Raw genomic sequence first — 14,927 nt, 5'->3', positions numbered from 1 at the left:
AACCCTGCTAGACTCGCCTCACTAGATAGCGTTCTAACGTTAAACGTTGCCAGGTTCAGATTCCAATGGCGGCCTGTCCGGAGCCAGGTATTCTTAGCACCCTCTGCAGCGTCACAGATCTGACCGCCGCCGTGGTCAGTTGCTTCGCGGCTGCTGGGGACTGAGGGCCGGGGTTCGATTGTTGTATTCATATAGGAGGTTGTGGCCAAGTACTGCACCAGGGTGGCCAATCCTGCTCTGGTGAGAGAGTGCGTTACCGGTTCTGATCACCGGGATCAGGCCGCACTCCAGGCCTGTTTGTGCAATTTTCTCAACACACGGTTTTTTTTTTGTATTTTCCGGTGGAGAATTGCGCCGCACCGGGATTTGAATCACGGTCCTCTTGCACTGGAGACGGATGCTCTACCGTCCCCGTAGGAGTTAAATTAAAAATTAATTTATGGGGTTTTACGTGACCAAACCACTTTCTGATTATGCACGCCGTAGTGGAGGACTCCGAAAATTTCGACCACCTGGGGTTCTTTAACGTGCCCCTAATTCTAAGTACACGGGTGTTTTCGCATTTCGCCCCCATCGAAATGCGGCCGCCGTGGTCGGGGTCCGATCCCGCGACCTCGTGCTCAGCAGTCTAACACCATAACCACTGAGCAACCACGGCGGGTCTCGCAGGAGTTGTGCTTAATAAATGAAATGAAGAAACGATAAATTAATGGAAATTAAAGTGGATGAAAAAACAACTTGCCGCAGGTGGGAACCGAACCCACAACCTTCGCATTTCGCAACACGAACCCACAATACTTATGTTGTGAGTCGTGTACTTCAAGAACTACTTTTAAGTGTTTGAACAACATACACGTAATCCTGTTCACCTCCTATTTGGTCTAAATTATTGTCACCACCACACAAGTTGTCTAATGGCCTTTCTCTCGCTACTTATTTATAATGGGTGCCTATGCGAAAGGCGGCAAATTTTTAAATAATTACCTGTGGCATATAGTTCAACTTTTGTGTTTGAGCTGGGCTACTAAAAACAGGCGGGTATTCTTTGCACAGGAAATCGAAATGCATACTTGATTATTTACTCAACTTAACTATTTAGGCTTTTTTACCGCATTACTTTGCGGTATATGTTAAGATTTACAGATGATATCTGGTGAAACTGGAAGTCATATCGAATTCGAAAGGTATCCGTGAATCGCACCATTTTCGAGATATGTGCCGTCAAACTTGCGGAAAAAACGGACTGTTGTTCAACTTACTTTTTTAACAAAACACCTTTGCAGGCACAGAAATGTCAAGTATCTCGGCCGCGAATGCTCTTGTTCGCGAAGTTCAGGAAATTATATCTCGGAACTGGTGTAATACTAAGAATTCGTTCCTAATTGACCCACCGTGCGAAATGACGATTTGCAAAAGTTCAATACGTGCCGGGCAGTTAATATTTCAGGATATAATTAATGAATATTATTAATTCCAAAATTTTGCATTCCGATATCTCGAACAAATAATGTTCGCTTGACTGAGTAATCCAGCTCGAAAACTGCAATTTTGCTGTCTGCCACAGGTGATCCTGAAATTTTTTTTAGCGGAATTCGCAGGAATACCGAGTTCATTGTCTACACATGCGTTGCACTTGACACCCGCGTAACTTGCACTTCGGATCGACAGAGTGCCAGATCAGGGTTGTTGTTCCTTTGCATTCACTGCGTAGTAACCTGAATTTTAAACTTGAAGTGAAAACTGCAAATGTGTTCTATGTTTATTTGTGATACAGCCTCATTTTCACTATGGGGAAATCAAGAATATACAACATTCTTTGTTGACAACGTGGTGCGCAATTCAGGTGCGAAAGCTTTCCGTTCGCACTTTCCTTAGCCTCCTTTCTCGGTCTCACTTCTTTTTTTCTCCTCAATGAAATGCATATTCGAGATGAGTAAACTAGCACTCCCGACTTATTCTGAACCATTTAGTGAGCATTACAGAGTTCTAATAATGTTGCTATAAACCGCTGTTTCTAACACCTTTGCTTTTTAAATAATATGGAACATGAAATGTCGCATTGCACCATGAACTTGGGCTGCATTATCGCCCAGCCTGTTATTCCAGAGCACTGTCTTCGGATTCACGCCACATAGGCTAATAGCGGTGCAAACTAAAATCAAGCACACACACACACACACACACACACACACACACACACACACACACACACACACACACACACACACACACACATATATATATATATATATATATATATATATATATATGTATATATATATATATAGTCTTAGAAACGAAGGTGCACACTTACGAAAATTGCATCTTTAATTTTCGTAAGTGCGCACCTTCGTTTCTAAAACTACCTATGCACCGGACCTACAGAACTTCTCATTGAATTATCTATACATATATATTTGAGAAAGCCGATTGTTTCTGGCAGACTCCAATTATTATGAGTTCGGCTGCCATGTGCGCGTATGGGCCACGCCGGCAAGAACCAATAAGCGTGTGGCGCGTCTCATCACTTCCTACAAAAACACGAATCCTATGCTTTCCACTCTGTTCCACTTTATTTTTCTTCGTTGTTTACGCTTCGGCACGTTCGACGAGCCGTGGAGAATGCATGAGACAAAGGAAGAATTCTGGCCATGCTTCTACGAGGAAATTTATTGCTCGGTGTTCGTCTGACGTCGCTGCCTAGGGTCGTCGCTGGAAGGTCTCGAAACGGCATGCCACAAAGCGCCTGTTTTGAAAGTGGCCACGGACGAAAGCCGTCAACCGCGTCGGAGAGGTTTCGGCTCGGGACCTTCCTCGAACGGTCGCTCGAGGGCGTAAACACGTTTATCATTTGTGCGTTATTCTGCGAAGCAACTTTATCACGAAATTGTACGAGCAAGCGCAATAACCGCAAGTCCGTCATAGTCAGCGCTTTCAGTTACACTGCCGGACTGATCACCGAGATCATCCCACTCCACCTAAAGATGCAAAATTTCCAGAAATTCGGAATGGCCCGAGAAAAAGAAACGCTTGTTTCCAACTTCTTTTTTTTTCAGAAGTTGCAAATAAAGTAGGATACACGCTGTCCACTAGAAATACAAGATTACGATTATCTGATGCTGCGAATGTGACATCAAAAAGTACATTTTCTACAAAGATAGTGTAGAGAGAAAGAGAGAGAGAGAGCAAATGATAAATGAAAGGTAGAGAGGTTAAGCAGGACTGAGCCCGGTGGGCTACCCTGCACTGCGGAATGGGAAAAGGGGACGGAAAGATTAAAAGAAGAGCAAGTCCACTGGGGATATCATTCGGTCACTCAGTCCGGATCACACGTGCTGACTCCATCCAGTAGCTTTCAAATATCGCAGCAGCGCTTTTGTGGCCTTTTGTACCTGCGATATGCGAGGCCATGGTCCCAAGATCTTGTTCAAGGTGAACGGCTTTCTATCTAACTGATTGAGAGCTGTGCAGAGGTCGTGTCTTTCATTTTCAAAAGATGGGCAGAAGCACAGTAGATGTTCTATAGTTTCCTCGACACCGCAAGCATTGCACTCGGCGCTGTCAGCCATTCCAATAAAAAAAGCATATGCATGGGTGAATGCGACGCCCAAGCGTAAGCGGCACAGCATTGTTTCCTCTTTACGCGGAAGCCCTGGTAACAGCCGCAGCTGCATAGATGGATCGAGGGAATGCAATCGATGTTGAGTGAATTCAGGTGTCTGCCACTTCTCCAATGTCATACGGTGCGTTTACCTTGCTTATATGTTGGGCTGCGTCAGCCCGCGATAAAGGTACAGAAACAAGGGTTGCTCATTCGTGTGCTTTCCTAGCAGCTTCGTCAGCGAGGTTGTTGCCGGAGATACCGCAATGGCCAGGCAGCCACTGAAACACGACGTCGTGTCCTTTCGCGATCATATGATGGTGCATTTCTCGTATCTCCGACACGATTTGTTACAAGACCCGCGACGAAGAGATGACAGAAGACATTGTAAGGCCGCCTTCAAATCGCAGAATATCGCCCACCGATTAGCCGGTTGGTTGTTAATATAATCAACGGCACCTCGGAGGGCAACAAGCTCCGAACCGATCGATGTTGTCAAGTGAGAAATCTTGTATCGGATGCTTCGTGATCGTGATGGTATAAGCACACGATCACTAAAAAGACGGTGTAAGATAGTCTAAGCGCTTAGAACCACAAGCACATAAAACATAAAACTACCTATTCTGTGTCGCTTTCACTGCTTTCTCTAGGAAGCTTCCTTTACACAAAAAGCACCCTTTGCTACCCTCTATGCAGAATATTTTGTTTATATCCCAGATTGGCATTTTGATGGGCTGAACTTTTGGGGAATTTTTAGTGCTCAAGAAAAAAAAAAGGAACCATTCGCGTGTGTTTATTTGGAACAACAAAAATGTACATTCGCTAGCAACAAAAATATGCACTTTATTGCTCACAATCATCTTTGGAAGTTCACAGAAGTCCGTAATGCGGGACTAATACAAGAGAATATGTAGTGACTACTATTGGTGGGTTCATGGCACTAACAAAATATAAGAGGAAAAAAATGAATATGTCACCCCACATGGATTCCTGGACGCCAGGTCGGTCTCGCACGGACGTAATACAAAAAGCGGCGGTTCGTAATCACCAGGAAAAGAAAATCGTCCACCGAATCATGCATCGCGTAAGTGACAAAATTACCGTAAACTCCACTACGAGGAGAAAAAAGGCGTCAACAAATCTTGATAAGAACGAAGGAAGTCCCTAAGTTATGCATCTCTGTTAAGTTCATTGAGTGTTATTGTCCAAATGTACACGTGAAGCCAGCAAGGGATATGTCGGTAAAACAGGAATGCCGCCAGCAACTGATAAATGTGCACTTCGAAGAAAGACCGATGAAGCGGCGAAACACTTCTGACGGGCTAGGCTCAACAACGGCCGACTGAAGTTGTGACTAAACTATGAAACATTAAATTAAATTATGGGGCTTTACGTGCCAAAACCACTTTCTGATTATGAGGCACCCCGTAGTGGAGGACTCCAGAAATTTCGACCACATGGGGTTATTTAACGTGCACCTAAATCTAAGTACACGGGCGTTTTCGCATTTCGCTCCCATCGAAATGCGGCCGCCGTGGCCGGGATGCTATAAAAGATGCCTGCACGACTTCTTTAAAACATATGCACAGTAAGCATAGTAACTGTGCATATTCGGCAACAACCAAATATTTGAGCCGAAGAAACATCTTCCAATAGCATACTTCAGTTCAAAACAGAAGTAATCAGTTTATGATGGAAACAAAGTAATATTCGCGAGCCTTCGATATTCCGTACGTTTGATGGGCGCGCAGGCCTTCACGAAATTGCCACTCACGGTGCCCGTCCGGCTGCCATCGCCGTCCGCGATTTTCGTGGCCAAGGAAGTCGAGTTCACAGCCCACTGCAGGCTGCAGTATCGGCCTTCCATGGCGGGGGGCGGCCGGTCGCTGCGTGGCAGACCCTTGGCGTCGCTGTGGCCGATGTGCAGGCACTCGCCGTACGAGCCCAGGTCGGAGGACGGGGACGACGACGTGAGAACTCCGCTGGGGAACTTGCCCGTGGCATCCAGAACTGCGTACGCGCGGAAATCATCCAATCAACTGATCGTTCGGTTAACATTTGGGATTGGTGGGAATGGTATCAAGTATTATGATAGTCCGAAAAACAAAAACAAGAAAACAATAAACGAGTTATTAGGCTGGTATGAACTAAAAAGAAACGGTGAATTTTGCTATTTATTATGGATCAGAAATATTGGCAGAAAAGACTACATGTCGCCTGCTTCTCCGTAGCGGTAAACTGTTTATTTGGTTTAAAGATGAAGGTTGATTGGCGAAATTAAGCATTTCAGTTGTTTAGCGTTCCTCTGCAAAAGGCGGCGCAGTCTTCTGCAATAAAAGAAGTAAAGAAAGACAAAAAAATAAATAAAGATGATCATCGCGCACAATACATAGCGTTCACAAGCTTTTCACAGACGGTCCAAGGATAATAACTTTCAACAATACAAGAGGCATAGAGACAGAAGAAAAAAAGCAACGTTGATGGCGCTGATGCAGGTATCGGCAGGCGGCTTTCGCCTTATCAGCAGATTTTGTTAGGCTGGTTGGTAAAACATTAGCACGCCGAGGAGAGGCGTGGGTATACACAGAGAAACAGAAAGAAGGACAAACAAGAGAAAGACCAGCTCGAGGCTGGTGATCGAGGTTTTCAAGTTGTCTTTTAGATACCTCCAATGTAGGTGAAGCAGACCTGTAATGCTGTGAAATAAAAATGCGTGAACGATGGCGAGATCGAACCTCCTTCTTCCAGCACAGCAGCCTCATGCTGTAACCCCCATTGGGCCACGGTCGCATTTTTTATTTATTTGTTTATTGTTAGGCCACGATCGCTCGCGTGCTTTCATCGTGCCAATATTGCTCTTTGAAACGTCTGGTGCGGGTGTCAGGTGCCGGTTTTTCACACTCTTCCATTGGGACAGCTAGCGCTCGGAGGTGCTATGTAAGACTGCACTGCCCCCGGGATCGGTCTGTTTTTAGTCCAGGCGATGCTACCTCCGAAGTTGGCCAAGTCCGCCTGTAACGCCATCGCATTAAAATGAATACACATACTAACGCGTACACAAGTGCGAAATGCACTAACACAAAAAGACATTACCGGTGCCTCATTGACTTCTGTATTCCACACGAAGGGCATAAACGTTTTAGTGGGCCGTTGCCGCGGTTCAAGAATGACCCGCTGCTGGAGTCCCGTTTCATGTTCCACATGTTTGAAGCGTTCCCCAAGACAGCCCTGAAGGTTTTAGAAACGTCTGTAAATGCAAATTAAATACGAGGCACTATACATGGCACGCGCCGGCGCAGATGCGCAATTATACGCCGGGAATCGAGACGGCAAGAATTATATAACATTATAACGAAAGACTTGCTTACTTCTATTGCAGCGAAGCTATTCATGGCTAAGGTTCCGTGGATTTTTCGCGTGCGTCAACAAATCTGCGTGTGCAAAAACTCAGCTCCCGAATTTGATGCAAGATCGCTTCGTTCTGTGCAACAGCTTACACGCCTCATCGCTTGGATATGCATTTTTCAGTAGATTGGTTATCAACAGGCATCATTTTTCAAGACCAGTAGGCTCTCACGTGGATATTTCTTTCCCTGGCTTACGGGGGTAAAACACTGCCTCCTTCCGGGTAAGCCCCGGGTGAGGTGGCGGCATAGTCTGTCTGTTCAGTCTGTACCACTTCACTATTTCGTTGAAGGTGGTCATCTTGTCCTTGGCACTACACCGTGACCAACACTCCGAGTCGGTCGTGCTTGCAGCTGCGCGGTTGGTTAGTCCTCGCGCGGCCGAGTTGGCCGTCTCGCTGTGGTTCACGTTCCCGCGTTTTGACACGTCACTGCCTATGTGGGCCAGAAACCACTTGATCACCACAGCACTTTTGCGTCCGATGTCTTCGGACTTGCGCAGTATGCGCGCGGCCTCACTACATACCCAACCCTTGGCGTAGTTCTTCACTGCCGTTCTAGAGTCACACAACACCGTAGTACATCCGGGGTCGGAGACGGCCAAGGCGATGCCCACCTCCTCCGCCCGGTGCGCCTCTCGAGTCCGGACGCTCGCCGCGGTCTTCGTTGCACCCGTCGATGCCCCGACAGCCACCGCCGCGTATGCGTCGCTGCTCCCTCGATACTCCGCCGCGTCCACGTAGACGGCGCCTTCTTCTCTGGCGTGGAGGTCCACGAGAGCCCTGGCCCTCGCCAACCTCCGCTCCTTGTTGTGCTCGGGGTTCACGTTCCTCGGGATCCGGCAGACCCTGAGCTTTCTGTTGATGCTATCCGGTATAGGTACGTCTTTCTGCTGCTTGCCTTCCCTCGGCTCGAGGCCAAGGTCCCGCAGTATCTGTCTTCCGGTTCTCGTTTCAGAGAGACGCTCGAGTTGCGCCGTTCTCTGTGCTTCGGCTATTTCGTCCAGCGCGTTGTGGACTCCCAGCACCATGCATTTTTCGGTGCTCGTGCTCCCGAGGAGACCGAGTGCCGCCTTATAGGCCTTGCGTATGGTGGCGTCTATCTTGTTACGTTCGCTCGGCCTCCAGTTGTGGAAGGCGGCCACGTGCGTTATGTGGCTAACTGCGAAGGATTCAACGAGCCTAGTCAGGCTCTCCTCCTTCATCCCCGCTCTTGTGTTGGACACCCTCTTGATGAGTCTCATTGCCGCGGCCACTTTGCCCGCGTGCTCGTTGACCGTTTCACCGTTGACTCGGTTTCGCTGGATGAGCAGCCCGAGCACTCGAATCTTCTCGACCTCCGGTATTACTTGTCCTCCCGCCGTCTTGACCGTGATCTGGGGACGCTCGTACTTGACTTCCATATTCTTTCTTTTCCTACCCGCTTCTGTCGGTGGAATCACCAGCAGTTCTGACTTGGCCAGAGAGCAAACGAGTCCAGACCCGCCCAGCTGCTCCTCGATGGCGTTGACCGCTTCTTGCAGCATTGTCTCGATGTGTCCGTCGTTTCCTCCCGGTACTCATAGCGTAACATCGTCGGCGTAGATGGTGTGCCGGACTCCCGCTATTCTTTCTAGCCGGTTGGCCACCCCGACCATCACGAGGTTGAAGAGTAGCGAGGAGATCACCGAGCCCTGCGGAGTTCCGACGCTGCCCAGCTTCTTCTCTTCGAGCTGCAGGTCTCCCGCGCCGTCCAGCAGGTCTCGGCAGCTCTAGAGAGGCAGCGACCATGCGAAATCGAGGAGAAGGGGGGCAGCACCACCAGGAAGGGGGCGGCGGCCCTCTCGGACCCGCGGAAGTAGCGAGCAACCAAGACCTCGAGGAGCACAATGCACGAGACTGACGTAGTGGCCGCGTCGCGGTAAAAGCTTGTCCTCCCTGCGTGGAGGAAGCCTAACCGATTCTGCAAGCATTTTCAATAAAGTTGTTCTCTCTCTCTCTCTCTCTCTCTTACGGGTGTGTGAGCCATCGCTTAAAGGGGTATAGCCATTCATTGTCTTACGCGACGGAGTAACTTAATAACAGACGTGATATGCGAATGTGTGTGCGCACGCATCGTCACGATGACCACCGATCTGCACAATCAATGTGTTCGTACGTTTGTTAAAAATTCTGTGTCACCTGTGTGTCATGTGCTAAACAACTTCGCTGGTCATCCACCTTCACAGAGTGGAATGGCTCATGAATTTTAAGTCTCTTTTAGGGCGATTTGCTGGAATGTTTTGCGTAGTCCAATGACGATGGCCTTCTAATTCAGTGATACATAATGAAAATGCATACGTAAGACAAGATGTGTTTCTTTATTTATTTAGAAGGGATTTGTTTGTGTGTGTTTCTTCTTTTTTTTTAACGGGTGAACTTTTCCGGTTAAAACTAGATCGTAGGAAGCCCGCTAACTTTGATTAAAGGGTGTTGAAGACGAGCGGTTGAATGTGAGGTCGCATGGAAGAAGAATAACGACGAGGCATAAGGACGCACTCGAATTTGCAGATTCGAACTTAAAAAAGAAATAGACACAAGGCACAAGTGAACTTCCCTTGAAGAAAACCATCGCACGAAATACCATCATACCTGCTGTCATCTGTATGTTTTTTTTTCTTTTCGTGTTATTTCTTGTTGTTGTGAGCCACGATGCCCACTGTGCCGTTCCTGTGCCAATGCATTCGAAGGCCTCAGAGAGACGCCGCTTGAGTCGCAGAGTGGCCTCGACGTCTTGTTGCGCCCTCGCCTTATTCTTGCTATCTTTTTTGGGGACCTTAAGAACCCGCACTTACTTACGATACTCTACAAAGCAAGCGTAGGAGTGAATCCCAATGGCAGCATTTGGTTTCGTGATCTTCTGCCGGGGCTGACAGCACCTCAGATCTATATAGCAGCCTACAGAAATTATTTTAAAAAAATATTATACACAAACTTGGCACGCGTGCAGCTGTAAAACCAGAGGCGAAGATAGCTGGAGGAAACAAGATAGCCTCTTACTTCTTTATATACGATTTCCTTATTTCGTGCTGTTTTTCGAGCGTCAAGCTTCGCGGCCTTGCCGGAGCGTTCGACTGCAAAGGACCGCGCATAATGATTGCTCTGCTCCCGCTGAAAGCCTGAGAATTCTTCCAACGTCCGCGCTCCTCATCGGTGACCCTCATCGGTGTACGACTAAGAAGGCAGATATGGCTGTCGTCGTCTGAGAGGAGCTGTAATAAAAAAAATGTGCGCATATTATTTTCCTAGACTGCCAAGAAAGATAGGCTGGCTTTCTAGTTATCACTTATTAAGGCTACGCGAAAGTCGCTGTCGCTCTTGGTGCAACTGTGAAACCTCGAATCGGAGAGAGAGAGAGAATGTAATCATACGTTTAGGCGATAAATGATAGCGAAGTTAGCATTAAGTTGTTCGTCGAAGTGAAAACCAATTAATTCTTTTTTTTTGGGGGGGGGGGGGGGTATTTCGGTTTAGGTTATGACGTACTCGACAAAATCATTATTTGTCGAGGTGGGCGAATATCAGCTTTTTTGAATACAATGCCAATTGAATACGAATAGTCTGTAAGAGACATCGAACGGAATATTAAATAGTCATTCGAAGACGCATAAATTTACAACAGTAATATTTATTCCAGCATAATTAGGCATAACGACTGCAGTGACTAGTGCAAAACAGATAGTAAACTATCAGGAACAAAGGAACCGTTTTGAACACAAGATAATTATTTGTAAATAAAAGAAGTGCGTCATTGAATAGCCTCTCATCACATTGAGAGCCTGGTTGCAAAAAAATCTTTGCAACAACAAATGGCTCCTGTATAAAGAAGGAACAAAAAAAGCCGCTGAAGGACTTGCGGGCCGTAAACACATGCAATAAGGCCAGTTAGAATGAAAAGATCACTAGTTGCAGCTATAAAAGAAAAGGCTGCAATTTAACTAGGCTGCCAAAAACACTAAATGACAGACTTGACATTTTGACAGACACTATATACGGCGGCGAGGAAAGCGTGCGTCGCCTTGAAGAAGACAAGTCCACTTGTCGAAACGTTGGCTCCTGCATTCACCTTCTTCACGTTTTGCTCATCGTCTTGAATTTCCATCTCCCGCATTCCCCGTGTTTAGACTTGATATGATAGGGTGATATGTAGGCTTCGTCCGCAAAAACAGAAAACACAGCTCGTATTATATATTTGGCTCCTGACTTGCTTCGGAAACTTTTCTCGTTGTCTTACTTAGTATAATATGAGATACACTGTTTAACAAAAGAAGGACAGTGAAAATATTTAAACACTTGGTTCTTCCAAAATATTTGGCTAGCTTCAAATATTCTAAAATAACGAATAGTCCCATTTTGAACAGAAATACGAATAGTTAGTGCGTACTGTTCGATTAGTATTCGAAACTTCTATGATTCGCTCACCCCAAATCATTTGTGTTTAGAGACTGTGGTCACAGCGCAGTGGGGTCCAAATTTCTTGCAGTGAAAACGTTCGCTAAGGTGTACATCGTCACTAGGGATCGTGTGGGTCAGGTATCTTTAAGAAACGCATTATCGCTTTCGTGGTTTCGCGCATATACCGGAGTTTTTTTGGCCAATGTCCAAGGACCTTTACTTCCGGGAGCGTTCGTTGTCTAAGCGGTTGAAACTTGCATGCAGAGCATGTCGTTGACAGTGGAAAGACGGACACTGGCACGGAATGCGTTCTGCGGTTTCGGCGCATGCGCGGCGCTGTCGGCTATGCTACGAGTAGGAACAAACAGGCGTTTGCGAATGCTACGCCTGATCACGCGCGACGCACTGAAGCTGTCCGCGCTGTAGCTGTCGACGCAAGTCAAGGTCCAGCGATTACAATCTGGAAATGGAGGCTTACGTTCTTCGGTGAATTCTGCATAAATGTGGCCACATAATGGCTAGCACAATAATAGATGTGAGAGTGATGCACGAAATGACCCGCTGGTACATGTAATACGCAAGCGCAGAACATGCGCGAGCATGCACTTTAAAAGGTAAACAATCACGCTCTGCAACTAAGCGGTCAAGACGCGTGATGAACGTGTAACCCTTCCAAGAAATCCAAGAACTCCCGCCGCCTGGCATGTGCGAAATGGCAACATCGCGCGCCCCCCTCCCTTTTCCCTTAAGAAATAGAAGGAAAAAAAATGGAAATACGCGACGATGGAGATAGTTGGCAGTGCATTTATACATTCTCGCGACTGCTTCTTGGACGCCGCTACTCTGCGTTTTGTTCGCGATAGAGCACACGCATGGCACGGTGTCTGCTCGCCGCCCCAGAAACTTGTTGAGCTGTTTAGCGCTCCGCTTAGCACCGCCGGTCTGTGCCGCATCTAATGTCGGCAGTTAAGTAGGAAGTCGCAAGTATCACCCAGAGACTGGCAATTGTGTTTCATTGTATTCTAATGACAGCTCCGCCGGCGCGAGACGCGCGGCAAACAAGACGCGGTAAGTGGGAGACCTTGCTTGCGTTCGCGCCGCTTGGCTGAGACATGACAGGCGCAAGGGCATAAGAAACGCACTACACGGGAGCGCAGTGAACGGAGCTGCCGGTGCTACAGAATTCGTTTGAATACACCGCTCATACTTCGCACTGCCTGGGCCTACCGGGCTCTACCGGAGGCAAGCTCGAGGCTTCACAATTACAGCAGTGCATCGCTATAGTGGATGGGCTCTTAGAGCTTGGTGGAGGGGACATCCGTTCTCACGAAGCATGTATGAATGCGGTAGGTGCTACCTGGGTGATTGCGAAGGCTTTTCGCTCGTAAAGGCAGGTTCAGCCACTCATGATCGAAGCCTCTATTGGTTTAAAAGGACGCTGCACAGCATCTTTTAATGTTTTAAAACTGGCAGCACGTGCTGTCCACATGTTTGGCGGCTAGGCATCTGAGATTTCGGGAAGCATGCCTGCTTTTCAGTGCTGTGTGATAAATTTCCCAGTAAGCTTCACGGCAGTTAGTAGTACCCGTACTTGCTGTGTCATCTTCTGCGTGACCCTCTCGGGAGCGCTTTCCGCCGAGTCATTTTACCAAGTATAACCGCTTGGAGCAATGCGTGTGGGACAGCGGTTGCTGCGGATATATCGCCGTGACCTTTGTGCCCGCGTGTGCGTATAATTACGCTGCGATGGGTTAAACGATCTCTACCGTGTCACGACTGTGGGGAAACTAAACAAAAAAAAAAACTGAGCAAGTTTCGAGGAATGTGTGGGCAAAACGACTCTCGCTAGCGGACATATATCGACAAGGGCATCGCAAAGGCGACACGTGAGCGTCCAGCCTGTGTCAAAAAACTATTCGCGCGAACCAAGGAGTGCGCGAGCAAACGACGTCCGTCACGCTTTCGGCATTCGGGGCAGCGAGGCGCCAAAGAAAACGCGCGACCCGCCGACGACAGACTTCGGTCGACGGCCCGCCATTGCGGCTAATGTGTGCGCACATATCCGCCGGCTCTGTGCGTCACCGTCTCATGGCCTTGCCTTAGTGGATGCTTCCTAGCGGAGAAAGACGTAATGGCTATCGGGGCGACCGTGAGTACTGGCCGAGGGCATTCCTCATATGTCTAGTCTATATATTCGTGGTCGGTAGATTCTGCCTCTAGACGAACGGACCTCCTCTGTAGCATCACATTAGTCGGGGAGTGAGTTCGCCGATGCTTCCGATCTCGTCATAGTGTGGCTCCGTTAATAGACGTTACGCAATTCGATCGGGGTAGCAGCGTGGTCGGCGCTCACCGCATAAGTGATACACTTACGCTGGGTGACGCCGTGCTCGGAATGCGAGAAAAACGCGTTTCGCGTGGTAGTCGCGTTTATGGCGAACGTCGTTAAAATCGAGAATCTGGGTTTGCTTCATCCGTCGGTCCGCCCACCCACGCATTCCGTTACGCGGGCGAAATGGTCGTCATCGAAGGGTCGTTATCGGTTCGTCGCCGGGGCCCTTTTATCATCCTCAGCTTCGCACCCGGCGCGTGGTGACGTAAAAAGAAGGATAGAGCTTCACCTACCAAAGCCACTGCATTGCTTCCCGTCGCAGCCAATTCAAGAAATGGTAAAGCGACTCATAATTTTTACCCAAAAAGCAGTAACACCAAGCGAATTTCTTATCTCCGTAATCAAACAATAAATCGCAATATAGTTACTGTAGATCCAGATACACTCACACTAATACAAACCACAACGAATCTTCGGATGTGCCAGATAATGTGCAAGTTTTTGTTAGGTTACCCATACACCCACGTAGAAACAAAAACAATGAAAAGCGCAAGAGGAAAACAAAGGCAAAACAAAGGAAAACTACATTTAACGCTGGTATCAAGTGACACCATTTTGCGCTGTTTCTCATAGCTGAGCGCGTGTGTACTTCGAATTTCTGTTTTAGATGCACCGCGTTAGCGAGAGCACTGGGGAACCTTACGGTTGTCGTAGCATATTTCTTGGAAAACAAAGTGACACATGCCATAGATTGATCGCATGGCGCATTTCTGTTTGGCCTGATAACTGTGTGAAAAAAAAAAAAGATAGCAGGCCATTCTGACGTGTCTGGTGATCTGGCTTGTAACTGGTCTCCCGTCCACTCAACACGAACAATTTCGCAGGTAAGTTCAACACTCATATATATATATATATATATATATATATATATATATATATATAGAGAGAGAGAGAGAGAGAAGGAGACACTTAATTTGACAGGAAAATATTTTAAGGAGGGGTGGTCGGAGGTGAGAGAAATATCAGTTTCTAGATAAAACCCATCACAAATCGTCGACAAGCCTGAATTGCGGTGGCCCAAATAAATATACGCAAGCCAAATTCTGCGAATCACGCAAGTCTAAAAATAGCTTTTTTTTTTTACTTGTGGCGGTTTATTTTAATGTTCGGGTGCACTT

At 47.4% G+C, this 14,927-nt stretch overlaps 1 protein-coding gene across 1 annotated transcript in view; it reads right to left on the bottom strand.

The window, feature by feature from the left end:
* LOC126525223 (nose resistant to fluoxetine protein 6-like) overlaps positions 1–14,927 on the bottom strand; it is a 100,162-nt gene that overhangs the window by 68,386 nt on the left and 16,849 nt on the right. Inside the window, exon 2 of the mRNA XM_050173256.3 lies at positions 5,376–5,611. Within this exon, the coding sequence (XP_050029213.3) occupies positions 5,376–5,611 (236 nt within the window). The remainder of the gene's footprint in view (positions 1–5,375; positions 5,612–14,927) is intronic.

Source organism: Dermacentor andersoni, chromosome 3 (assembly GCF_023375885.2).
Source record: "Dermacentor andersoni chromosome 3, qqDerAnde1_hic_scaffold, whole genome shotgun sequence".
Lineage (NCBI taxonomy): Eukaryota > Metazoa > Arthropoda > Arachnida > Ixodida > Ixodidae > Dermacentor > Dermacentor andersoni.
This window is presented reverse-complemented; position numbering and strand designations above follow the sequence as displayed.